Here is a 27,735-nt window from a genome sequence, read left to right on the forward strand (position 1 = left end):
CACCGGGTCAGAGACACAAAAGCCGGCCTTCTCGGAGAAGTGGCAGTGTCCCAGTCACCAGCAACCCGGGACAGAAGTGACTTGCCTGAGGTCCCCCGAGAGCAAGCGGTGGCCTGCAGGCATGTCTCATTCCCACGCCTGTGCTCTTCTCTGCAGCATTTTATGAGTCTATGTGTGAAGACCCCGGAGAAGGGTGGGCCTGTCACTCACTTCTTCTCTATGTCACAGAGATGTGATGAAGATTCCCACGTCGACGCTTACCCCCTGTTTTTACAGTCCCACCGGCGCTGTCAGGCCTCACCAGGACGGAAGATGAGAAGTGTGGTCATAACGGATTTGAAACAGATGGGTGAGTTGGAACCCTCAGGCTGTGCCCTGGGAGCCAGACAGAAATGAGGAGCCAGGAGCAGAGGAAAAGGTTATAAAAATGTGTAGTCTTTGCTTTATTGAGTTACAACAAATGAGCAACAAGTTAGAAAAATTGTTTTTTTTTCTCCAAACTCCCTAACCTTTTATTTGTGCAGTGTACTCAAATGAGGGGCAGTGTGGGCAGGGGAAGGGACTGCAAACACAGCTCATACTGCAACATTTACACCAGATATGTCTCCTGGTTTTTCTTTAGAAGTTAGGACTAACTGAGGGAAAAAAAAAGTGCACTCAGGAAACTAAAATTGGCCCAAAACAAACACACAAACAAACAAAAAAAGCAATTCGTGGTGAAGCTTCAAGCTGAAATCTTGTCCAATACCACACTGAGAAAAGGCAGCTAGGAACGGAGATGAAAACCAAAGCTGTTCATCTTTGTACCATCTAGACACGAAGATCTCTTTTTCTTTTAATTTCACAAAAGTAATGATGATGCTAATGCATCCGGGAGAGCCCTTTCTGCTGGTCACTAAAAAGGGGCTCAGGGTGGGTAGCTGTCCACTACCCAGTTCTCCGGGTGCTGGCTCGGCCCAAGGTCTGAGGCCAGGCCATCAAAAAAACCAGACCGGCCTGGTGGCAGTTCAGAAAGCCTTGTGTGTGGCTAAACAGGGACCCCCAGAGGAGGCTGGGGAAGAAATAGAAATGGATTTGATTTGGAAGATCTGTCATCTGTAAAACCCTCCCCAAGTTAAGACAGATGCCTGAATCCCAGCCCTTTCCCCTGAAGAAATCTCCCAAATTTCAAACTACCTTTAAAAATGAACTCTCCCTACCTAAAATCCAGTAGATATAATGGCACTAATGCTAACATCCCCCCTCCCCCAAATTAATAAAATAAAAAAAAAAAGAAAGGAAAAAAGAGAAAAGCACGTGTGATCAGCCCTCCCTCCTGGAAAAATACCTTACAATGGTAGTGCTGGAAAAGGAAGTTGCCCTTGGTTAAAAAGGTAACAAAATTTTCCCACATTGTACAAATCGGTTCCAGTACAGCAAGAGGCGGGGGCCTGGGCACAGGAACCAACTATTTACAAGGACCCATGGAAAACGCAGTGGTAGGACTTTGGCACTATGAACAATTCCCACCAGGCCTCGGGGAGGTGTGTACGAGTGAAGGCGTTGCACTTGGAGTCTCTGGCCAGGGTGGCCCACAGCCAGGGATGGAAGTTCTCTTCTCTCTTTGAAGACAGAGTGTCCCCTTCATCAGCACAGCAGTTCTGATGGACTTCCCTAGAAGGACAACACAAAACCAGAGATGTCAGGGAGGTGACCATCATTCCCTGGGTGCAAGGCATCGGGGGTGGCCTCTCCTTGGCTCTCCTGGGGAGACACTTCCAAAGCCATCCTGGGACCTGGAGGAGAGACAAACTCCCTGTTTTAAAGAAACAAGTGTGTTTCCTGACCACAGTCTAACATTATGGGAAGTGCCTTCAGAATAAGGCCTTTGAAAACAGGATGACTTTCTGGGCAAGTGAAGGAGGTGATTCATTTCATCATTACAAGACCCTTTTCTTATTCCTGGAGAGGCAGCCAGTCACAATGGTTCCTAAAAGGCCCCAGAATCAGACACACCTGGATTTGGGTCGGGAGTTCTCTCTGTACTGGCCATGGGGCCATACACACGTCAAAGTCTCTCTAGGGCTTAGTTTTTGCTTCTGTAAAACAGGGATGATAGTAGCATCCACAAAGTAGTTGTGATAAGAAGTTGATATATGCACCAGCATATAAAATAGTGCCACGCGGGTGGTAAATATTACATGTGCTTTTGTTGTATTTGTTAGATGGAACCCTTTCCAAATAGGATATAAAATAATCATAATAAGATGAGAAATTTTAAGTGTATTTTTTAATTTAATGTTTCTATCAACCCTCAGGTGTAGATAAAATTGTTATTCCCATTTTACAGGTGAGGAAACTGAGCACAGAGAAGCTAAAAACCTTGCCCAAGATCACACAGCTAGAAAATGGCAGAGCCAAAATTCCAACCCAGGCAATTTCCAGAGCCTGTGCTCTTAAACAGTGTTTATTGAGTCAGTATGGAGACGTGTTTAATTCTTATGTACTTTGAAGGAATGAAAATAGTCCAAGGACCTTCTTATGGGTTAAATTGTGTCCTCCCAACCCCCAAAGATATGTTGAAGTCCTAACTCTTAGTACCTCAGAACATAACCCTATTTGGAAATTCCTTTACAGAGGCGATCAATGTTAAAATGAGGTCATTAGGGTGGGACCTAATCCCATAGGGCTGGTGTCCTTATAAAAAGGGGAAATTTGGACATGGAGACAGACACAGGGAGAACATCATGGGGAGACGGAGGCAGAAATTGGGGTGTTGCATCTATAAGGCAAGGATTGCCAGCAACCCGCCAGAAGCTAGCAGAGAAGCAAGGAACACACGTTCCCACGCAGCCCTCAGAAGGAAGCAACCCTGCCAGCACCAGACTTCCAGTCTCCAGACCGTGGGAGAATAAATTCCTGTTGGTTAAGCCACCCCGTTTGTGGTACTTGATGGCAGCCTCAGGAAACTAAGGCTGACCTCCATTTCCTCTGTGGGTTCCTGGGATCCAAGGATCCTGAGCACGAATCCAAGGGGAGGGCTCGGGGCTGTAAAGGACGTAGTCAGGATTCCATGACAGGCTGGAAGGTGATCAAATCTGTAGATTCCTGAAGACACTGGCTTTTTCTTTGCCTCCCTCCTGGTAAGGCTGCGTTACTGCTCAGTCACTTCTCTGTCTAAGTAGCCAAGAAGGCCCTCAGAAGTTTTGGTGTTTTTCTTGTGCAGGGGACCAAGAGCAAGAATACCAGACTTCTCAGCCGAAGGCATCAGCAGATTATCTATGTTGTTTGTCATTCTTAACGTCTGGATGTCTAATGTACCCACATTCCCTAAATGCTCCCGACAATAAGACTGAATACTGGAGTTAAGGAAACAGCTTGCAAAAGAAACGTCTGTGGATGCAACCAGATTCCAGGGTGTCCTTGGGACCTGGTACCACCCAAAAGTGATCCAGCAAATGTCACCGAATCGTAAGAGCTACAGGGATCCTTATAGGTGATGCTGCCAACATCACTCATTTCACGAGAAAAAAAAAAGGAAGCTCGGGGGAGGAAAAGCGATTTCCCCGGGTCACATGACTGCTCAGCGGCAGAGTCAAAAGCAATAACGATCATGGTTGTGACAACAGTGAGAGTAGCTTAAATATATCTCATGCTTATTATGTGCCAGGCCCAATGCTAAGTGCTGATATGGATCATCTCATTTGGTAACCTGGTAACCCGGGAGGTAGGCCCACCTGCAGTGAAGAGATGGGGGTTTAGCGAGATTAAATGGTGTCAGGCAAGTAGTAAGTGGTGGAACCTGGATTCTACTGCGGTCAATCCAACTTTCACTACTTCTCGCCACACCTGACCCTCCTTGCCCTACATTCACAGCTGCTCGCTGCAGGGAGTCACGTGGCACAGGAGAGCGCAGGTCTGCTTCAAAGACAGGCTGGCGGTCCCGGGCAGCTGAAGAGGACCACGTGTCTTACCGCTGATCCCATGCAGAGCCACACGCACCCAGGATGGGCACACGGACCACAGCTGGCCTCCCGCTGTGCTCTCCGAACAGGATTTCCCGCAGCAAACTGGGTCTTTCACCGTCTTCGGAAAGGAGGCTGCCTGTGGGTGGATGTCCATGCGAACAGTTCTCGAGACTCCAGGAAAACAAGGCCAAAGGTGGGTAAAGAGCGATTTTTCCTTCTCCCAACCAGGCTGAGGAACGTCAGCTCAGCACAGGACTGTGGTCTCCGCCGTGGAGCAGGGAGGAAAGAGCCATGGAGTCAGAGAAAGCTGGATCCAGGGTCAGCCACTTCCGAGCTGTGTGCCGAGGTCAGTTACCTAAGCTCCCTGAGCCTCACTTCCACAATTCATCATCCCGGCTGCTGGGAGGAAAACAGAAGAGGTGTGCAAAGCATACGTGTGCTCCAGAGATACTGCTTCCTTTTCTCCTTGAGGAAAGCCAGGTGCAAAATTACAGCCTTAGGGGTAAGTCAGCTTACCTGTGTGTGTGTGTGAGAATTTACACATTTCCTCTCTCCTCTCATACGCAGAAAACTGAACCCTGTCTCTCTGATTGGCAAAAATTTGCTTTTTATTTTTGTTTATTGATTCCTTTTGTTTTCTGAATTTGAAGATGACTAGTTAATGAGATCAGTCAGGCTGCTTGAATTATCTTGCCTATTAATATTACACTCTTATAACGCATATCAAGTATAAATTATTAGAAGAAAAAGTTGATTTTATCACGGTGATTTTTCTGTAACAAATAATTTTTAAACAATCCGATTATTGACGAATTATAAAATATCGTAGCAACTATGCTGTCAGTTTATTTGAAAGTAATAAAAATATGTAAACATTTGCTTTTTAGATAAACCTCAATATTAAGGTGGTTCTCCATCTGACAGTTTTTTAAAAATTGAAGTATAGTTGATTTACAGTATTGTGTTTCAGGTGTACAGCAAAGTGATTCAGTTTTATATATATATATATATATTTTTTTTCAGATTATTTTCCATTATAGGTTATTACAAGATATTCAATGTAGTTCCCTGTGCTGTACAGTAAATCCTTCCTGCTTTTCTATTTCCTATTTAGTAGTGTGTATCTGTTAATCCCGTACCCCTAATTTATCCCTCTGCCCTCTCTTTCCCCTTTGGTAACCATAAGTTAGTTTTCTCTGTCTGTGAGTCTGTTTCTGTTTTGTATATAGATTCATTTGTATCATTTTTAAGATTCCACATATAAGTGATATCATGTAATATTTGTCTTTCTCTGATTCATTAAGTATAATATTCTCTAGGTCCATCCGTGTTGCTGCAAATGGCAATATTTCATTCTTTTTTATGGCTGAGTAGCATTCTATTACATATATATATATATATATATATATATATACATATGTGTGTGTTACATTTTCTTAAGCCAATAGTCTGTTGATGGGCACTTGGGTTGTTACCATGTCTTAGCGCTGCTATGAACATTGGGGTGCATGTATCTTTTAGAATTAAGAGTATTCATCTTTTCCAGAGTGGGATTGCTGGAGCGTATGGTAGCTCTATTTTTAGATTTTTAAGGAATGTCTGTACTGTTTTCCATAGTATTTACATACAAATTTATACTGCCACCAACAGTGTAGGAGGGTTCTTTTTTCTCCACACCCCCTCCAGCATTTATTATTTGTAGACTTTTTGACGATGGCCATTCTGACAGGTGTGAGGTGATACCTCATTGTGCTTCTGATTTGCATTTTTCTAATAATTAGCGATGTTGAGCATCTTTTCATGTGCCTGTTGGCCATCTGCATGTCTTCTCTGGAGAAATGTCTATTTAGGTCTTCTGCCCATTTTTTGATTGGGTTGTTTGTTTTCTTAATACTGAGTTGTATGAGCTGTTTGTATGTTTTGGATATTAACTCCTTGTTGGTTGCATCATTTGCAAATATTTTTTCCCACTCAGGTTGTCTTTTCGTTTTGTTGATGGTTTCCTTTGCTGTGCAAGAGCTTTTAAGTTTGATTAAGTCCCATTTATTTATTTTTGCTTTTATTTCTATTGCCTTGGGAGACTGATCTAAGAAAATATTGCTATGATTTTTGTCCAAGAATGTTTTGCCTATATTCTCTTTTAGGAGTTTTATGGTGTCATGTCTTACATTTAGATCTTTAAACCATTTTGAGTTTATTTTTGTGTATGGTGAGAAGGTGTGTTCTAACTTCATTGATTTACATGAGGCTGTCCAGCTTTCCCAGCACCACTTGCTGAAGAGACTCTTTTTTCTCCATTGCATATTCTTGCTTCCTTTGTTGAAGATTAATTGACCGTAGGTGTGTGGGTTTATTTCTGTGCTCTTCTGTGCCATTGGTCTATATGTCTGTTTCTGTGCCAATACCATCATGTTTTGATTACTATAGCTTTGTAGATGGTCTTATCTGGGAGGGTTATGCCTCCAGCTTTGTTTTTTTCCCCTCAGGATTGCTTTGGCAATTCTGGGTCTTTTGTGGTTCCATGTAAATTTTAGGATTATTTGTTCTAGTTCTGTGAAAAACGTCATGAGTATTTTGATAGGGATTGCATTAAATCTGTAGATTGCTTTGGGTAGTATGGCCATTTTAACAATATTCTTCCAATCTAAGAGCATGGGATATCTTTCCATTTCTTTGAATCATCTTCATTTTCTTTTATGACAATGTGTTTTTCCCTGTCTTATGGGGATGAACATGTATAATCCTCCAGCCATATGCATTAATAATGAAAAATAAATGCCGAACAAGGCCCTTAAAAAAACAAAACAAAAAACCCCACAAAAAACATATTGCAAAGCCAAAGGGTGACCTGGAGAAGGGGAGACAAAGCCACTTCTTTTTGGCTTTTTCAGTGATTCCAGATGTCTGTGGATGGCTCTGGGCCCCAGTAGCACCCTTGGAACTGCTGGACTTCAATTCTCCTCTGACCTCTCCCAGGCTACGTAGCGGTGGGCAGGACATGGGCTGCGGGAGCTGGCGGCACTCTCAAAGTGAGGCTGGGAAGATGCAGGACACCAAGGGCACACAGCCTGGCCCCATTGCCTTCCCCTTGGGCAGCAGGTCCCAGCTGCAGGTCGCTTCTACAGAAGACCCTGCTCCCAGACACCCCTCAGTGCACCTTTTTAAACGTATGTCCACAGAGTTCACTGCTGGCCCCCACCCTGCACTGAGTCTGGCTCACTGAGGAAACTCAAATGTTCGTTAGTGAATGAGAAACAAGAAGAGAGCACAGTGCTGTTAGAGGCGGCTGGCTACACAAGACTGATGACAGAGTTCACATTTCAGGTGGTTTTGTTTGTTTGTTTGTTTGCTTTAAAGAGTATTACAGTGATTTTGACTATGTGGCCTCTTGCTAAGCCCCTGGGCTTCTACCTGGAATCCTACCACTTGATCAGGGACATTCCACATGGTAGAGAACCAACTGCCCGATGGGTCACTTAATCCCAGAGCACTAGTTCTTAGCTTTGGGGGGAACTGCAAAGTCACTGGGCCCCTTTTCTTATGGCCACTGTTCGAACGTTTCCACCAAGTGGATGTCCTGCCTCTCCCTGAACACTGTCCAGGACAGGGAACCCACTGGCTCCCACAGCTGTCCCTTTCTATCTTGGCGACACCTTGGAATGTTAAAAAGTACTACCTAATTCTTCAGCAAAATCTGTTTCCCTATTACTTTACCTTTGGGGAAGCATGAAACAATTAGAATTCTTTTCCCATGTGCTAGCTTTCTGTTCCTATTTCTCTTTACTTTTCCCTGTAGGGATTTCCCTTAGGCCCTGTGGACTTGAGAGAGAATAACACCGCAGTCCATGGGATAGAAAAGCAAGCGCTGTGATTGTAATTTATTCAGTCTTATCTCAGTCATATTTCTGAGTCCAACTTCCTTTTATTGGGAAGGGGCATGGTCTAATTTGAATTAGAACTGAGAAAAGGAAAACATGGTGACACGGAGAAAGAATAAGTAATTTCTCAGCGAATGAGGAAAATGTCACACTATCCTACATTATGTCAACTCTGAACATCCGACACTTCTTTGAAGTGTGAACTCAGACAAGTCATAGCCACGATAGTCACCTTTTAGGTTCCCTGATGCACCAAGTTCCCTCCTGTCTCAGGGTCTTTGGGTATGTGGTTTCTTCTGCCTGGACTGTTTCTCTGCCCAGCCAACTCCTACTTAACCTTTTGCATTTCAATTCATCTACTGCTTGTTTAGAGAAACCTTGCCCAACCCCCGAAATCAGGTCAAATTGCCCTAATCTATATTCTCACAGTTCCATGCGCCTTTCCTTCAAAAAATCTTGTCACCTGGCAAAATTTCTTTTTTTTTAAGAAGATTTTATTAATTAATTTATTTAATTAGGAGATTTAGGAGTTTATTAATTAATTTATTTTTGCTGTGTTGGGTCTTCGTTTCTGTGTGAGGGCTTTCTCTAGTTGTGGCAAGCGGGGGCCACTCTTCATCGCGGTGCGCGGGCCTGTCACTATCACGGCCTCTCTTGTTGCGGAGCACAGGCTCCAGACGTGCAGGCTCAGTAGTTGTGGCTCACGGGCCTAGTTGCTCCGCGGCGTGTGGGATCTTCCCGGACCGGGGCTCGAACCCGTGTCCCCTGCATTGGCAGGCAGATTCTCAACAACTGCGCCACCAGGGAAGCCCAACATTTCCTTTTTGTTTGATGGAAGATTATTTGGTCAAAGACTATGGGCTCCATGAGGGCAGGGACATGCTGGGCACTGCTGCCTTCCAGAGCCTGGCACACTGCAGGCTTTCCACAAATACTGATGGATGAATGAGCCAAGGCACTTACTATGAGCATCTCTGGACTAGTTGCTCCTACTCCTTGGGGCTAGCATCCTTCCTCTGAAAAATGAGGGGCTTCGATTTCATTACGTTCCTAAGTCACTACAAGCTGCCTAAAGCACAGTGGAAATTCCTAGTGTGAGAAACTCCAGAATTAGGTAAAAGGAAGTCATAGCAGTTAACCCTCCATGAGGTACCAGGGCAGCGAGGCTAAGGTACAGTCCCTGAGCAGTATCACCCAGTAAATAGCTAGTGATCGATTCTCCAACAGGCCTTTCCCTCAAGCTGCCCACACACAGGGGAAGCAGTTTGTCCCCAGTTCCTCTCCCCCGATGGCTGTCATCTGATGGGACTAGTGAGTGACAGAAAAAAAAAAAATAAATGAGGAGAAGCAAAGGACTGAGGTACCAGATCCTGGATAACTGGAAGCCAACTGTCTTTGTTAATTCTCAGGTTGGTTCGATAAACTGCTGTTAAGCATCTGTTCTGAATCAGGCTCTGGGGGATTCAGAGATTAATGGCCTATGAGGCCTGCCTTTCAGGGTCTGATAGGGGAGACACAGGGAAATAGTTAATTACGGCGTTTTCATTTCTCCATCCATCCATTCACATATCTGTATTTGGACGGCTAATCTGAACAGATGATGGGGTATACCTATCCTAGATCTTAAATTGTAGCCAGGATCCAATGTTGGCAGCCTTGAATATCTTAAGCAAGCTGAACTACGGAAAATATTTTTTTTCTGACATTTCACAGATTTACCTCTTCCCCAAAGCCATCCCTAATTCTCAGGAGATGGAAATTGTCAGAAATCAGGAGGCAGCAAAGCAGTGAATAGTTGTGTATTAGTCCCCACTCCACATAGAATTAAGAAATGACCATGTCCCATGGGTCCAGCCTGGGCGGTGATGGTGGTGCTACTGCTGGCAAGGTGATGGGCCACGGGGGTTGGGTCAGGCAGTGACCCGACAGGTGAGAGGGGGCCTCCAGGCTCCACCAGCTGCTAGCTGAGGAACCCAGGGCAAGCATCTCTGAGCCTCCGTTTGGCCCTCTGTAAAATGGGGAACGAGCCGTACCTCTCTCAGAGGGTTGTCATGAAGTGTAAATGACTTAATAGATGTGCTGGGAAGAACGCTGAACACATGGCATATACAAATAAATGGAAATTCTTCGCGGTAGCAGAGCCGGGCAATTTCGTTTGGCCAACCATCAAGGCATATGTCTGACATTCTCTGGCTCAAGTGTTCTGACTCATTTTTAGGAAAGGAAGAGTTTATTTTTTGGCCCCTTACCAGGACAGATCTCTCAGTGGATGGCTCGATAATTGTTTGGACCCAGAGACTGAATCAAGATGCCCCAATTCAAGGCTTGGGAAGGACTCCTTATCTTTGTGTCTAATCTCACGGCCAGGGTGAGCCTGGACATTCAAATACTGTCCTGAGCCTTTCCAAGCTTCAGCCAGAGGAATCGGTCGGGGTGGGTACGCTTCACTCCCACAGAGGAAATCCCATCCTAGGATCAGCGCCCAGCTGCTTACCCAAGTTTTTTCTCACTCTCTCTCTCTCTCATATGTGCATCCCATAACACCTTTCATGAAATCAAAACCATGCATCATTCCCAGGATTATTATATGCGTGGCAAATGCACTCAACTGCAGGTTCCTAAATAAATATGTGTTTAAATAAAGACATCACTGAATATTTATGAATTTCAAGAGACCCATGTGTTTGGTTCATAAAAGCTGTGAAGTATCTGGAGAGGTTTTTTTCCCCTCGAGGTTGGAAGCTTCCTTGAAGGGGTGCCTCTGTTGGGACTTGGGAGAACTTTTGGCTGCCGCCACCGGCACAGAGACGGCGGCCCCTTTCTCAATTCAGTGGCACCTGAAAAGTATCAGGAGGCCCATTAGGGATATCGGATGTCACAGGTGTTGAGTAGATCTTAGCATGTTGTTTAGGAATGTTTTCTAGCACACACTTGTGGCGTTCGCCATAAATAAACATAAAAGAGCGGTTCCTGGGAGTTCCTGTTTTTTGGGGGAACTTGACTAGTTCCTACATCTCTGAATTATTTGATGTTAATTCAAAAGTCAACTCTAAAAACCCTAGGTATCTGCCGCCACAGGAGCGGGTCAGGGGTGGGAGGTGCTATCAATCAGAAATGGGGAATTTCTGTCAGAAATAAAGAGGCAGAAACGGCAGTAGGAAGAATGAAGGCTCCGGAGTGAAACCGAGGTGCTGGCTGGGAGAATGTGGATAAGTTCCTTGGTTTCTGAGTCTCAGTTTCTGGTTTTATAAAAATATAGAGAAGCTTACCTCTCAGGGCCGCTAGGAGAATTGAATGAGACCATCTGTGGCCACAGCGCCCAGCTCAGCCTCTGAACTCAGGAGGCCTTGCATCCTTCCTTCCTTCTTTCCTTCTTTCCTTCTTTCCTTCTTTCCTTCTTTCCTTCCTTCCTTCCTTCCTTCCTTCCTTCCTTCCTTCCTTCCTTCCTTCCTCCCTCCCTTCCTCCCTCCCTCCCTCCCTTCCTTTCCCTCCCTCCCTCCCCCCCCAAAGCTTCTCTTTATGGTTTCAGCATTTCTCCCCCCTTCTCCTTCTCTTGGGCCTCAGGTGGGGGTCAAGCACAGTGGCAACTAACTCAGATGGGCGCTGTCAACTGTTGGTGTTGGTATAGTTTGGGAGAGAAAAGATGGGGACAGGTGGCCTTGGGGGCCTCTGGGGGGCTGCCATCCCTAGATACCTCCCACTCAGCGATGTGCATCCAGAGCTCACTCTGGACACAGGAACAATTAGCATCCTTATATCCAAATTGAGCAAACACAACTGGTTCAGAATAACTTTTGCCTGCTGTGGAAAGCCATCAGGTTTTTTTAGTTTGCCTCTTCTCATTGTTTGCTGAATCCCAAACTCAACTTTCTGGCTACGCCAAACCTCTTTTGGTTCCTCAGCTGCACCATTCCTTTTCTTGTCTCTGGACCCTTGCTTGGCTCTTGCTTCCACTTGAAACGCTCTTTTCCTTGTCTGTGCACTTGGCTAGCTCCTGAGTCAGCTGTCCCTTCCTCCAGGAAGCCTTCCCTGACTCCCAGCCTGGGTGCCCCTCCTGCATGCACGTCTCCATCATTCCACAGAGCACCCTGGCGAATAAAGGAAGAGCAATTTCCCTTCTTGTTGGTCTGACTGAGCTCTAGGTGAAGGAGGACTCCATCTTCTTCATCTTGTCCTCTCTAGTGCCTAGCACATTCGCCCACACACAGTAGGCGCTCAGGACATATTTGTTGAATTGAATTGAACCCAACTGTCTACTGTGTGGTAGGTGGAAAAAGCAATCACGTACTTATGTTTATGCATCAGAAAAATCTGGGATGGAAGACGGGGCAAACTAGGAGCTTTTAGGCAGAATCTGATTGGACCAAAAAAAAAAAATTGCTCCTTCATTTCAACAAGGGGGATATGGGCTGGTTTGGTAGGGTCTTTTTTTTTTTTTATTGAATTTGTTACAAATTGCTTCTGTTTTATGTTTTGGTTTTTTGGCCAGTAAGGCATGTGGGATCTCAGCTCGCCGACCAGGGATCGAACCCGCACCCCCTGCATTGGAAGGCAAAGTCTTAACCACTGGACTGCCACGGTAGTCCCTGGTAGATTCTTATAAGAAGCAAGAAAATGGCCAGAGGGAGGATGAAACCGTTGTAGCCGGGTGGAGGTGGGTGGTTGGTGCGATGCGTAATGCCCTTTAACCCCTCCTATCACTTCCTCATCCGCAGCCCATCACCACCTCCTCCTGCAAAGCTGGAGGAGAGAGACTTGATGGCATTCTGTGATTGGCTGCTCATTAAATTGCTCTTTTAATAACTGATGGCGCCGGCTAAAATAAGGTTTCTAGAGGACTTTATTTATTTGCCAGGTGCCTCGTTTTATTACTGAATTAATGAGGGACATGGCTGGCCAAAGTTGTCCGAGTTCATAAATAAAAAGGTATGGTAGTTTCCAGGGCTCCCTTGGGGACCTTATCAATCATTCTAGAGGTTTTTACCTTTCACTATGTTTAAAGATGACATGGTGGTGGCGTGGGGCTTCCGTTGCCTTTTAAGTGACCTCTGGAGAAGCCAAGCCGGGCAGATTGTAAATTGTAAATTGTGCATCTCCCTCCTGGTTCTAAGCTGCCCTTGGAATACTTCGGTTTTGGCCAAGGTAGACCTTTCCCTCCTGTATCCCTCTCTCTACCATCCCCCCCACCCCGCCCCCTTTTCTAAACATACCATCAAGAAAGCTGCCATGCTTCAGGCCCTGATTTGCACAGACACAAACACCAAGGGCTTGGGTGGCACGTCCCATTTTGTGGATGACATGGCCATTAGTGACCATGGTAACCTCCCTTCCCAGGCTTTTGTGGCTCCACAGACCTAATTTACACCAGTCTCTTCCAGATTTGAAGGGGCTCTGGGGACCCCATCAGCACAGCAACAAGCGGGGTTACTTAATGAGACATACATGGGCGCACCTTCCTTCAGCCGCGGCGAGGTAAATACCAGGTACTTTCAAAACCTTTCAGGTTAAAGGAAACAATCCCAAATTTTTATTCAGTAAACGTAGACACTTATTCTTTAAAAAATCCAAAAAGAAAAGACATATCCTTTCATGTTTGTCTCTTACACCAGTGAACACAAAACAGGCCTTGTGTTGTGTTACCTTGTTACTAGACTTTAGAACGGATGGACCCCCCCAAAGGCCACAGGCAGTGATGCTGTCACCTACCAGCACTACCTTGCAAATAAAAACATAAAATCTAGCAACACCTATTCTTCTTCCTTTGTCTTAAAAGAGCTTGAAAGAAGAACCCATGATCTGTGTCCATATCTCTGTACCCAACACCTGTATCGACTCTGCCAATAGAAAGAAAGAAACCCAGCCTCCTGCCCTGGCTCCCGGGGGGACAGGTGGCGTTACCTGTCTAGGCCTGGCTGGCCTCAGCAGGGACGCTGTCGGAGTCCGAGTCGGCCAGTTCCGCCGCACCTTCTGCTGCCGTCTGACTCCAGCTGTCCGACCTGTCTGAGACGGCGTCCTCCTCTCCGACCGTCACCTCCACCCAATCCACGATGCCCGATTCCTCATTCTCGTCGCTGCCCTGGCCGTCCCGACTGTTGCCCTCTGATCTGTCCGAGGTGGCCTCCGAGGGCTTTGCCAGCAAACCGTCTCTTGCTTGCTCGCCGCCTGCTTTCATCCTGGGGCCCAGCTTCTCCAAGTCCTCTTTGCAGAGCTTTTTGGGGTCCTTGTGATACTGCGGACTGCCCTCGCTCCCGTTCTTCGAGCTCTCGGCTATGACGGCTTTTGCCGCCCTCCTCGACGGGGCGTCGTAGCCATGATCATCCGCCACGTGCCGCTGCTGGTACCGCTCCAGCCACTTTAAGGTTCCAGTTTTTAGCAAGCATCTGTTCTCCTTGAACCAACGCACGATTTCAGTTCGGACCAGGCCGGTCTTTGCCGCCAGCTGGTCATACTCCTGGGGGGTTGGCCACTGGGTTCTTGCAAACGTGCTCCTCAGGAGATGAACCTGTTGTTGATTTTTTGTAATTGCTGGTGAAGGGCTGGGCAAAGAACCGGGCACCTGGGCGCTGGAGAACTGGTCGAGTCGAGACAGAGCACCATTGGGGGCCACCGAGTCTGGGCCTTTCTTGCTGGACCCCATGGAATCCAGGACGGCCTGTTCCATGCTGTCACGAAGCTTCCGCCTCTCCAAGAACCAGGAGTCGATCTCTCTCCTGCTCAGCTTCGTCTCCACTCTTAGCCTGTCCAGTTCTGCTTGGGTCGGGAAAGAGCTTTTCAGAAAGCTGTCTTCCAGGATTTTCACCTGACCTTGGCTTTTCTCTTTGAACTTCTGCGGGGCAAAGTCTGGGTACGCGTGGTGAGTGCGGCCGTGTCGGGAAGCCGCGATGGCCAGCTGGTCTTTGGCAAGGGATTCGCTGGTGATGTGGACGATGCCCCTTTGACACCGATACCGGTGGTCGCTGAACCACTTCTTGATCTCACTCCTGGCGAGGCCGGTCACCTCGATGAGCCGGTAGACCTCAGCATCGTCGGGGAACTGGCTCTGGAGGAAGCTCGCCTTGAGGTGTGCGATCTGCTCCTTTGTCTTCTTGCGGTCGCTGGCCGGGGTCAGCGAAGGGTTGGCCACCTTGGGCGGAGGCTCTGGCACTTGAGCGATGTGTGGGCGCTTGGGCTCGGGGGCAGCTTGGGGAGTCGCTAGAGGTCTCTTCTGGCCGTGGTTGGTCACTCCGGCCACGGCGAGCGTGATGGGGGAGCAAGAGACGGTCGTCGGCCCGCTGGTCACCTGAGTCAGCACGAGGCTGGTCTGGCCGAGGATCTGGCACGGAAGCGCTGTCTGGAGGATGGGCTGTGACATCTTTGTGGGGGCCAACTGGGCGGGCAGCACAGTGATCGTTGGGGGCACTGACTGGATGGTGCCATTAAACATCTTCTTCCGGGCCTCTTCCACCTCCTCCGGGGACCAGCTGATGCCATGCTTTAAGCGCTGGGTGGCAAACCAGATTCTGATGTGCTCTTCCGGGTGTTTGGAAGCAGCTGTGAGCCAGGACAGCTCAGCCTGCGTTGGGTAAGGGAACTTGTTGAAGGAGTTGATCATGGTGGCGTTGGTGTCCAGGGCAGAGTTGTATTTGGTAGTGTTCAGCGGCACGGGGACCTTGGGGACAAGGTTGATATTTGGTGGGAGCTGGACAGAAGGCATAACGTGTCCTAACGTGTCCTGGAGGAGCTCCACGCCCCCGAGTCTTGAGAGGATCTCAGCCGCGTCTGTCACCAGGCGGGTGGTCCCTTCCACGTGGTTCTCAGGGGCGGCCTCCTCTGGCTTCTTGGGCACCTTCTTGGCATCGGCTTTCGGTTTCCCTGGCTTCATGATGGGGGTTTTACTCACCGAGATCCCGGGGTCATTGTCCCCGCTTCCGGGGCCGCTGGTGGTGATGGACATGATGTGGTTGGTGGCATCGATGGACTGCTCCAAGACGGTCTGATTATTGCGTTTGATGAGCTTCAGCTTGAAGTTGGTCTCCCCGGGGTGGAACTTGGAGTTGTGGTCAGACAAGGAGTCATACTTTTTGGTTGTGAAGTTACACTCGGCACACACGTAGAGCGGGTTGAGAATCACGTTGGGGTGCTGTGTGTCAACGTGCTCCGTGAACTCGTTCAGGTTTTGCGTGGAGTAGGGGCAGTATTTGCATTCATAACCGCCTTGGAGTTTTTTGGATTGATTTTCCCCTGTAGACTTCACCTCTATCACTTCATTTTCTTTGGAAGAGTTTTCAGGTTCTGCTGCCCAAGCGTCCTTGGCCATTTCGGGCTGTGGCGTGCCGATTCCTTTCTCTTTGGCCCTGTCTCCTTCCTCGGGCACGTCTTGTTCTACTACTTGTGATGTCCGAACCATGCACGGGGTTGTGGATTTTCGTTTGCTCGCCATGCTGTCTGTCTGTGTGCAATGGCTTATTTGGGGGATGGGGGCGGGTAGGGAAGGGGCAGTGAAAGTTTTGGAACTACTAAGATAAAAGGCTTTTGGCTTTATGCCCCGCTCCAATGGCTTTGGCTTCACTTGAACGCTGAAGTCTGGTGCTTGAGTTTCCAGAATGATTTCAGTGCAGAAGATTGTAACTGTTCCAATGGCTAAACACAAGAGGCAGCATCATATCTGTGGGACAAGAACAAAGACAGTGTCAGTGTTTCCTCACAGGGCAAAAGGAACTAGCATTTCTTTCTAAGTTGCTCCCATGACCCACCCCAACTGGCACCCAAAGCAAATACCCAGGTGCGCACAGATGGTGTGAGAGTGGGTACTCCTAAACATGAAAGATCACATTTTTCTTCTCTTCCATTCTCTGGGAAGGGCAGTGGGGACGGGCCCAAAGCAAGCAAATGAGGATGCAGGTCACTCATTCATGTTTAGAGACCAAGGGATACAGAAAAGCAACAAGGGCACCGAGATCTTATGAAGTGGTGGGTAGGGTGCTGGAGGGAACCTTGCAGTGAAGTGTTGGCTGGGTTCGCAAGCCGCTTTTACGGATGATACATCAGAAGCAAGATGCTTGCTTGGGGCTGGCAAGTGGAATTTATATACAAGTTAGAAAATGGATATGAATGTTTCGTTTATTATCATAAAGATAAAATCACTATAGAAAATCCAGAAAAGGCATCAAAGTATAAAAAAGAAAAACATTGCCCCAAATATCGTAGTTCCTTCATTTCACTTGAACATTTCCCATTTTCACAAACTTTGAGCAAAAGCATGATTAAGAAATGGCTGCATGACATTACATTGTAGGGATATATCATACATGATGTAATTAGCCATTGGACTTTTGTTGGACATTTATTCCTAATTTTTGGCTCTTCTCGACAAAATTGTAGTCAATACCCTTAGTCCTTATTTCTGAAGTAAAAGCACTGGGTCAAAGGAGGTCAACATTTTACATTCTCTTGACTCATATGGCCAAGTTTTTGCATCATTTGGCCTTTTCGCCGGCAGTGAATGAGTGCCCGACTCACCACTTAGCTTACATGAAATATTACCATTAAAAAGCCTGGCCAATTAGATATGGGAAAACTGCTTTAATATGCTTTGCTGCTTCTCTTGATTGCTAATAAGGGTGAACAGTTTTCAAAGATTCACTTGCCATTTGTATTCTTTTGTGAATTGTGGATTTATGCCATTTAAAAAAACATACTTTATTATTTTTTTTAAAAAATATTTATTTATTTATTTTGGCTGTGCCGGGTCTTAGTTGTGGCATGCGGGATCTTTAGTTGTGGCATGCAGACTTCTTAGTTGCAGCATGCATGCGGGATCTAGTTCCCCGACCAGGGATCGAACCCGGGCCCCCTGCATTGGGAGCGCAGGGTCTTACCCACTGGATCACCAGGAAAGTCCCTATGTCATTTTTATATTGTGATGCCCAGTGGTTTTATTATTAATTTATGAGTTCTCTCTATATTAAAAACATTAGTACCTTTCTATATTTGTTGCAAAAATTTTCCAGTCTGTCATTTACCTTTTAGTTTTGCATATGGTATTTTTTCATGTTTTACAGGTAGAAATTTTTTATTTTTAGATGGCAAATTTATCAATCTTTTCCTCTTGTGGTTTCTTTCATTGTGATTTTACATTTAGAAGGTGATTCCCTGCTTTGATAGCTGAGACCTATTAGTCTATGTTTTCATAGAGTGTTTTGGCTTTATTTTTTTAAATTTTTTTTGTGTTACGCGAGCCTCTCACTGTTGTGGCCTCTCCCATTGCGGAGCACAGGTTCCGGAAGCGCAGGCTCAGCGGCCATGGCTCACGGGCCCAGCCGCTCTGCGGCATGTGGGATCCTCCCGGTCCGGGGCATGAACCCGTGTCCCCTGCATCAGCAGGTGGACTCTCAACCACTGCGCCACCAGGGAAGCCCTTGGCTTTATTTTTTACATTTAACTTGTCTGGACTTGAACCGAACTGATCTTGGGGTAAGCTGTGAGATACAATTCTAACCATTTTTCTTGAAAGTTATCAATTGTCTCAGTAGCATGTATAGTGTTATTTATTTCTCACTAATTTGTGAAGCCACCTTGGCCATACATTAAATTTTTCTACATACTAGGGTGTTTCTGGATTATCTGTTCTGTACCTCTTATCTAGCTCTTGAGCCTTACACTTATGCTTCACTTGAATTTTTTTTTGTAGATTAGAGCATGTTTTAACATCTGGTAGAGTGAGTTTCTCTTTATCATTCTTCTTTTGCCAACTAATTCTGGGTTGTTCTGATCATCTATTAGTGTAAATCAGTTCTCATGAGTCAGAATCCTCTGCAGATAAAATCCTGTTAGAATGTTGACGGGAACTGCAGTAAACAAACATTACTTTAGGAGCACAGGAACAATTTGCTTATTATAAGGTAGGTTATGTTAACAGAACCCCCACAGGGGAAGCGATGGGCTGGACCACGCTGAGTATCTAAATGCACGGGCTTCCATAGAGGATGGCCTTTCATCGTGTGTTTGGAAACAGGGGTAGCCAACATGACATCCGGGGGAAAGGGGATGAGGAGATAGCATATCCTCTCCCGTCCCTCCCACTGGCCTAGGTTTGAGTTCCACTGAAGAGAGGGCTCAAGGAAGAACTAATGGACTTATTTTCAAGAGCAACCCTCTGGGACTTGGGGCCCCACTTATCTGCTTAGGGGGTCAGGTGACAAACCTGTGCAGGACTTGGGGGAGGGGCATCCCTCCCCTGTGAACCCAGAAACGGCCACTCTGAGGCATTTTCAGGCTGGGCAATTTCTTTCTTTTTTTTAACACCTTTATTGGAGTATAATTGCTTTACAATTGTGTGTTAGTTTCTGCTTTATAACAAAGTAATGCTGGGCAATTTCATCAGAAGTGGGTGAGGGTCCCTCAGGGCACTGGTGAGGACAGGAGATGGGCACAGCAGAGCAGAGGGGAGCTGTGTCTTTTTGCTGACAACACCCAAATTGACATGTTTAGCTGAACATCAGACTCTTGATTTTCCCCCTCAAACATGGGTCCTGCCCACCCCCCCCATGTCTACAGCTCTTCATCTCCATCTCTATGGCACACTCAGGCCAAAATCCTCTTTACCTCACCCCCAAATTAGTCCATCAGCGATCCTGTTGACTCTGTCTTCAAAATAAACCCAGTATTGGACCACTTCCGTCTCCCGTCTGGAGGCCTCCCACAGGCCTCCTGCTTACTTCCTCTCTAGAGCAGCACAGGGATTTTCTTTCTGCTTCTTAATGGGCTTTATTTATGGTTTGAGATTCATTTTGGTACTGAAAAGCAATTAAATGTTATTTTTAATCTCTAAAGGTTTTTTAAAAGTTGAAGTATAGTTGGTGTATAATATTATATAAATTACAGGTATACAATGTAGTGATTCACAGTTTTTAAAAGTTATACTCCAGGGGGCTTCCCTGGTGGCGCAGTGGTTGAGAGTCCGCCTGCCGATGCAGGGGACACGGGTTTGAACCCTGGTCTGGGAAGATCCCACATGCCGTGGAGCGGCTGGGCCCGTGAGCCATGGCCGCTGAGCCTGCGCGTCCGGAGCCTGTGCTCCGGAATGGGAGAGGCCACAACAGTGAGAGGCCCGCGTACCGCACACACACACACACAAAAAAACTTGTAAAAAAAAGTTATACTCCATTTATAGTACTACAGAATATTTGCTGTATTCCTCATGGTGTACAATATATCCTTGTAGCTTATTTTATGACTAACAGTTTGTACCTCTTAATCCTCTCTTCCTATCTTGCCCCTCCCCCTTCCCTCTCCCCACTGGTAACCACTGGTTTGTTCTCTGTATCTGTGAGTCTGCTTCTTTTTCATTATACTCACTAGTTTGTTGTACTTTTTAGATTCTACATATAAGTGATTTGTATTTGTCTTTCTCTGTCTGGCTTACTTCACTGAGCATAATACCCTCCAAATCCAACCATGGTGTTGCAAATGGTAAAATTTCATTCTTTTTAAGGCTGAGTAGTATTCCATTGTGTGTGTGTGTGTGTGTGTGTGTGTGTGTGTATCACATCTTCTTTATCCATTTATCTGTTGATGGACACATAGGTTGCTTCCATATCTTGGCTATTGTAAATAATGCTGCTATGAACACTGGGGTGCATATATCTTTTCAAATTAGTACATTTTTTTCTTTTTTTTCTTTTTTACAAAATATACCCAGGAGTGGAATTGCTGGGTCATATGGTAGTTCTATTTTTAGTTTTTGAGGAACATCCGTACTATTCTCCACAGTGGCTGCACCAGTTTACATTCCCACCAACAGTGCATGAGGGTTCCCTTTTCTTCACATCCCTGCCAACATTTGTTTCTTGTATTCTTTTTGATGATAGTCATGCAGAGGGAGATTTTAAGGTAGGAATCAGTTCAGGACACTGTTCTGCATGAAGCCCTCTCTTGGGTCCCATCAGAGTGAACTCCAACCCCGGCCCGTTCTGGTCCCTGCTCCCCTCTCCACTTGTCCCTATCACTCCAGCTGCTGGAACAGGTGTATCCCTTCCATCACAGGGCCTTTGCCAAGAAGTCCACCCCTAGAGCTCTTCGGTTTTCACGGCTCCATGTGAAAGTCACCCTTCCACAGAGAGGCCTTTCCTGACCACCATTCCATGTAAAATACTGCCTCTCCCAGTTCCCCAGTCACTCTCTCCCTGCTTTGCTTTCTTCATAGCACCATATATATATATATATATATATATATATATATATATAGTCACTGAGATATAATTGATTTACAATGTTGTGTTAGTTTCAGGTGTACAGCAAAATCGTTCAGTTATACAGCTATATATATATATATATATATATATATATATATATATATATATATATATATAGGGTTTATTCCGTAAGATCTTACAGAAAAACCCAAACAAACTTTTTGGCCAACCCAATATACATATATATTCCTTTTCAGATTCTTTTCTATTATAGGTTATTACAAGATATTGAGTATAGTTCCCTGCATAGCACTTTTTAATATTCAAAATTTACTTATATTTTTGTGGTTAAAGGAAGAGGCAGGAGAGCGTATCTACCCATTTTCTCCTAATACAGCAGCCACTGGCCACATGTGCCTCTTTACATTTATATTAATTATAATTAAATAAAATTTAAGATCCAGTTTTCAGTTGCACCAGGCACATTTCGACTGCTCGGTAGCTGCACGTGGCTGGTGGCTATTGTATTAAATAACGCGGGACATCGCTCTCATTGAGGGATGTTCTACCGGACGGCGCTGTTCTAGAATATAAACTCCACAAAGGTGGGAACTCGTCACTGTGGTTTCCCCGGAGCCTAGAGCAGTGTTTGGCCCACAGTATGCTTTCCATAAAGGCTGGTTGAATGTTAAATTAACTGCAGAGTGGCTACCCTGAGGGAACTGCTGCTGATGCAGACCAACGATGTACAGGAACATCTCTCGCGGATGCTCAGTGATGTGGGTGCGTGCATGTGTACTGCATGCATGTACATTGCACGTGTTGTGTGTGCATGCGCACAAGCCTGCATCTGCACGTATGTGCACATGTGTGTGTGCACGTGTGAATGTGTGTGAGTGTGCACGAGGGCTTCTATGAGCGGAGGAACTCGGTAAGGGAAAGGAGGTCCTACAGTTCTGTAGGGGTTACCACTGACGTAGCAGAATGTGGCCAAATCTGTGCTGCCTATCCAAGAGGCCTGGGCCTTTGAATTATGATTTTTAAAAGAGAGGGAGCAGAAGGCGACTTTTCTTTTGCAGAACAAAGAAATTGGGCAGGAATAGGTGCAGGGGAGAGCAGAGACTTTTTCACAGAAACTCCTTTATCTAGAATTATTTAAATCTGTTGACAAGTGAGGCCAAGAAATGAGCCAAATTTGTGGTGAAATATCCTAAAAGCTTTTTGATGTTCTAAGAACTGTGGTTCAGAATAGACGGTATCTTCTAAAATGTATTTGGCAACCAGGGGTGAAAACCACAGCAGATTGAAAAGAAGGGAAGATGAAGGAAGGAAAGAGAGGGGTGGGGAGGGCTCAGAAAACAGTGAGCCTTTGAAGAATTCCTCTCCCAAGGTCCCCCCAGTGAAGCTGCAAGAACCACTGCCCTTGGAAGAATAATCCGAGCACAACAAGGGGGTGAGTGTCTGCAGAGCAGTGGAGACTTGGCGTCTGTCTTTCTAAAGTCTGTGAGCCACCAGCGAGGGGACCAGCGCCACGAGGCCTGCTACTCGCTGGCGTGAAGGCTGCATATTTCTGGCCAAGTCTTCAGGTTCAGGTGTACACTTGCCCAAGTTAGCAAAAATAAAAAACAAATGAATGCATGAATAAAATGCACGTTAAAACTCCGACACAGTCCCTTCCGTGGCGGGTGGTGAGTATCCCAGCAGACCGGCTCCATGTCGCGGGCCTCGCCCTGGGCCAGTTTCCCGGCGGGTCTGAACTGCGTGCAGGCACGTTCTGTACCGACCTGAAAACACTCCACTTCAAAGCAGCACCGAGTGGTCCCCAGGCTGCTCCAGCCACTGTGCTGAGGGCCCAGCGGTAGGTGGGGAGCCTCAGAGGCAATCCCTGCCCTTGCGGGGAGTGGCCCAGGCAGATTAGAACTAAACACCATTGTGTTTAAGATCCTGGTGCCCAGAAGGAGGGGAGAGGTGAGAAGTTTCCTTCCTCTATGGCTCTTCTCCATCACGCCTCTTTCTGTCTTGAATCCCACCCCTCACAGCACAACTAAGAGCATCACACGTACATGTTACACGGAGAAGGAACCCAAACACCAAGTACAGACTCTTGCCTCCTTTGCCTGTTTTTGCGATTGATTGGATTTTTTTAAAATATAAATTTATTTATTTATTTTTGGCTGCATTGGGTCTTCGTTGTTTTGTGCAGGCTTTCTCTAGTTGTGGCAAGAGGGGGCTACTCTTCGTTGCGGTGCGTGGGCTTCTCATCGCGGTGGCTTCTCTTGTTGCGGAGCACGGGCTCTAGGCGCATGGGCTTCGGTAGTTGTGGCTCGTGGGCTGTAGAGCACAGGCTCAGTAGTTGTGGTGTATGGGCTCAGTAGTTGTGGCTTATGGGCTCTAGAGCGCAGGCTCAGTAGTTGTGGCGCACGGGCTTAGTTGCTCCGCGGCATGTGGGATCTTCCCGGACCAGGGCTTGAACCCGTGTCCCCTGCATTGGCAGGCGGATTCTTAACCACTGCACCACCAGGGAAGCCCCGATTGACTGGATTTTCCTTTTATCCACTATGGTATTTATTATGTGCCACAAAGAAACCCCAACGAGTGAGAAATGACACCACTTTGGAATAGATAATATATAAGGAAAATGGCCAGCCTGTATAGACAATTATGAACAACTCATTCCTGGATGTCTGTGCAGGGCTCTCCCTTCACCACTTGCTGCTTCTTCAGTCATCATTCTTCCTGTTGTGAGTGGAATGCAATTCCATTAGAGCCCTATTTACTGAATATGGGTTTGGGCCAGAACCCTGTGGATACGGGGCATACAAAGATGAAGAAACCATGGTCCTTGTCCTCAAGGAGTTCACAGCTGGTGTATTAGTCAGCTCGGGCCGCCATTACAAAGTGCACAGGCTGGGCGGCTTAAACCTCAAAATCTTTTTCTCACGGCTCTGGAGGCTAGAAGTCCGGGACCAAGATGTCTGCAGGGTTCGTTTCTTCTGAAGCCTCCCCGCTTGGCTGCAGATGGACCCCTTCTCACCGTGTCCTCACATGGTCTCCCTTCCGTGCGTGCCTATCTCTAATCTCCTCTTCTTACAAGGACACCAGTCAGACTGGACTAGGGCCCACGCTGAGGACTTCATTTAAGGTGACTTAATCCCCTCTTTAAAAACCTTATCTCCAAATATAGCCACATTCTGAGGGTTGGGATTCCAACATATGAATTTGGGTGGGGACACAATTTAGCCCTTCACAGCTGGGCAGGGCAGGGCCATCTGAATACCCCTCGATGGCACACGATGATTTCCACGTGCAGTCCTCAAATCCTGTCTGAGAGCCTGTGAGTGCCAGACACACTTGTAGGTACTGAGGATGCAGGAGTGAGCAGACAGGAATCTCTGCTCTTGTGGAGCTCACATTCACACGAATAAACAAGCAGAAGCCGACACTGATGAGCACAAAGGAGAAAAGTCAAGCAGAGAAGAGGATGGGGTGGGAAGTGAGGTGACCTATGATTATTTTATCTTATTGAAGTGTAGTTGATTTACAATGTTGTGTTACTTTCTACTGTACAGCAAAGTGATTCAGTTATGTGTGTGTGTATATATATATATGTACATATATATATTCTTTTCCATTGTGGTTTATCACAGGATATGGAATATAGTTCCCTGTGCTATGCAGTAGGACCTTGTTGTTTATCCATTCTATATATAATAGTTTGCATCTGCTAACCCCAAACTCCCAATCCATCCCTCCCCCATGCCCCCTCCCCCTTGGCGACCATAAGTCTGTTCTCTACATCTGTGAGTCTGTTTCTGTTTCCTAGATAAGTTCATTTGTGTCATATTTTAGATTCCACACATAAGCGATATCATATGGCATTTGTCTTTCTCTTTCTGACTTATTTCACTTAGTATGATAATCTCTAGGTCCATCCATGTAGCTGATAATGGCATTATTTCATTCTTTTTCATGGCTGAGTAGTATTCCGTTGTATAAATGTACCACATCTTCTTTATCCATTCATCTGTCAATGGACATTTAGGTTGCTTCCATGTCTTGACTACTGTGAATAATGCTGCAATGAATATTGGGGTGCATGTATCTTTTCAAATTATGGTTTTCTCCAGATATATGCCCAGGAGTGGGATTGCAGGATCATATGGCAACTCTACTTTTAGTTTTTTGAGGAACCTCCGTACTGTTCTCCATAGCGGCTGCACCAACTTATATTCTCACCAACAGCGTAGGAGGGCTCCCTCTTCTCCACACCCTCTCCAGACTTTGTTATTTGTAGACATTTTGATGATGGCCATTCTGACTGATGTGGGATGGTACCTCATTGTAGTTTTGATTTGCATTTCTCTAATAATTAGTGATGTTAATTATCTTTTCATGTGCCTGTTGGCCATCTGTACACCTTTTTTAGAGAAATGTCTGTTTAGGTCTTCTGCCCTGCCCATTTTTCTTTTTTTTTTTAAATTATTTTTTTAAACATCTTTATTGGAGTTTAATTGCTTTACAATGGTGTGTTAGTTTCTGCTTTATAATAAAGTTATCAGCCATACATATACATATATCCTCATATTTCTGCCCATTTTTCAATTGGGTGGTGTGTCTTCTCAATATTGAGTTGTATGAGCTGTTTGTATATTTTGGAAATTAAGCCCTTGTTGGTTGCATCATTTGCAAATATTTTCTCTCAGTCTTTAGGTTGTCTTTTTGTTTTGTTTATGGTTTCCTTTGCTGTGCAAAAGCTTATAAGTTTGATGAGGTCCCACTTGTTTATTTTTGTTTTTATTTCTATTGCCTTGGGAGACCGACCTAAGAAAACATTGGTAAGATTTATGTCAGGGCTTCCCTGGTGGCGCAGTGGTTGAGAGTCTGCCTGCCAATGCAGGGGACACGGGTTTGTGCACCGGTCTGGGAAGATCCCACATGCTGTGGAGCGGCTGGGCCCGTGAGCCATGGCCGCTGAGCCTGCGTGTCTGGAGCCTGTTGCTCCGCAACGGGAGAGGCCACAACAGTGAGAGGCCTGCATATCGCAAAAAAAAAAAAAAAAAGATTTATGTCAGAAAATGTCTTGCTTATGTTCTCTTCTCAGAGTTTTATGTTGTCATGTCTTTTTAAAAAAAAACCTTTTATATTTATTTATTTATTTGGCTGATCCAAGTCTTAGTTGGCAGCATGTGGGATCTTTACTACCATGTGTGGGATCTTTGTTGTGGCACACAGGATATTTTTCAGTTGCGGCACGTGGGATCTTTGTTGTGGCATGTCGCATCTTTTAGTTGTGGCACGCTGGATCTTCACTGCAGCATGCGGACTCTAAGTTGAGGCATGTGGGCTCTTACTTGTGGCATATGAACTCTTAGTTGCGGCATGTGGGATCTGGTTCCTTGACCAGGGATTGAACCTGGGCCTCCTGCATTGGGAACATGGAGTCTTAACCACTGGACCACCAGGGAAGTCCCTGTCATGTCATTTTTTTTTTAAGTCTTTATTGAATATTGCTTCTGTTTTATGTTTTGGTGTTTTGGCAGCAAGGCATGTGGGATCTTAGCTCCCCAACCAGGGGTCGAACCTGCACCCCCTGCATTGGAAGGTGAAGTCTTAACCACTGGACCACCAGGGAAGTCCCTGTCATATCTTATATTTAAGTCTTTAAGCCATTTTGAGTTTATTTTTGTGTATGGTATGAGGGTGTGTTCTAACTTCATTGATTTATATGAGGCTGTCCAAATTTCCCAACACCGCTTGCTTTAGAGATGGTTTTTTCTTCGTTCTATATTCTTGCCTCCTTTGTCAAAGATTAATTGAACATAGGTATGTGGGCTTACTTCTGGGCTTTCTATTCTGTTCCATTGATCCCTATGTCTGTTTTAGTGCCAATACCATGCTGTTTTGATTACTGTAGCTTTGTAGTATAGTATGAAGTCTGGGAGAGTTATGCCTCCTGCTTTGTTCTTTCTCCTCAGGATTGCTTTGGCAATTCTGGGTCTTTTGTGGTTCCATATAAATTTTAGGATTATTTGTTCTAGTGCTGTGCAAAATGCCACAGGTAATTTGATAGGGAGCGTATTAAATCTGTAGATTGCTTTGGGTAGTATGGGGCAGCCTGTGATCTTAAGCAGAGAGGTCAGGGACTCCTGTGAGAAAGCCTCACTGGAGCATTCAGACATTGCAGAGACAAGAAGGAGAAAGTTTATGAAACACAGAGGAGGCTGAACTTAATTGTGTAGGACAGGCGGGAAAAGGATGCTAAAGGCTTCACAGGGGAGGTAACTTTCTTCTTAAAAGAAAACGGTCTTGACTATGATTAATTGAAATTTTCCCTACTTTGTTGATGAACCCTCATAACAGCCCTGCAAAGAAGTGGTCATTAGCCTCAATTGATGGAAGAGAGAACCCAGGCCAGGGAGGATAATTGCCTTGCGCAAGGTCACATGACTAGTTCATGGCAGAGGTGGGATTTAAACAAAGTCCACTCAAGCTGCAGCCGTTCTCTCTGCACACTGCACAGCCTCCCTGGGTAAACAGGGCTCCAAAGGCGGAGTTGGATCCTGCCGAGAGAATGAGAGTGATTCCAGATAGAGGAACAGAGTACTGCCAGGCAGAGGACACAGCAACAGCAAGGAAATGTCAGAGGAATGACAAGGACTGAGGCTAAAGGGCAGGCATGAGGGAAGCCCAGAAGTGGCTGACAAGTCAGGTTGAGCTAGATTGTGAAGGGCCATTTTT

At 45.9% G+C, this 27,735-nt stretch overlaps 1 protein-coding gene across 5 annotated transcripts in view; it reads right to left on the bottom strand.

The window, feature by feature from the left end:
- Window positions 1-415: 415 nt before the first annotated feature.
- Window positions 416-27,735, bottom strand: part of ZHX2 (zinc fingers and homeoboxes 2) — a 174,330-nt gene continuing 147,010 nt past the window's right edge. For all 5 annotated transcript variants that reach the window (XM_022553988.3, XM_022553985.3, XM_022553987.3 and 2 more), the window contains 2 exons: window positions 13,724-16,469; window positions 416-1,653 (listed from right to left, as the gene is read on the bottom strand). In XM_022553988.3, coding sequence (XP_022409696.1) covers window positions 13,728-16,244 — 2,517 coding nt within the window. In that variant the 5' untranslated portion in view covers window positions 16,245-16,469 and the 3' untranslated portion in view covers window positions 416-1,653; window positions 13,724-13,727. The remainder of the gene's footprint in view (window positions 1,654-13,723; window positions 16,470-27,735) is intronic.

The sequence above is a fragment of the Delphinapterus leucas genome, chromosome 17 (genome assembly GCF_059928025.1).
Source record: "Delphinapterus leucas isolate spDelLeu-1000000601 "Yukka" chromosome 17, BTC_Dleu_Yukka2, whole genome shotgun sequence".
In the NCBI taxonomy this organism is placed as follows: domain Eukaryota; kingdom Metazoa; phylum Chordata; class Mammalia; order Artiodactyla; family Monodontidae; genus Delphinapterus; species Delphinapterus leucas.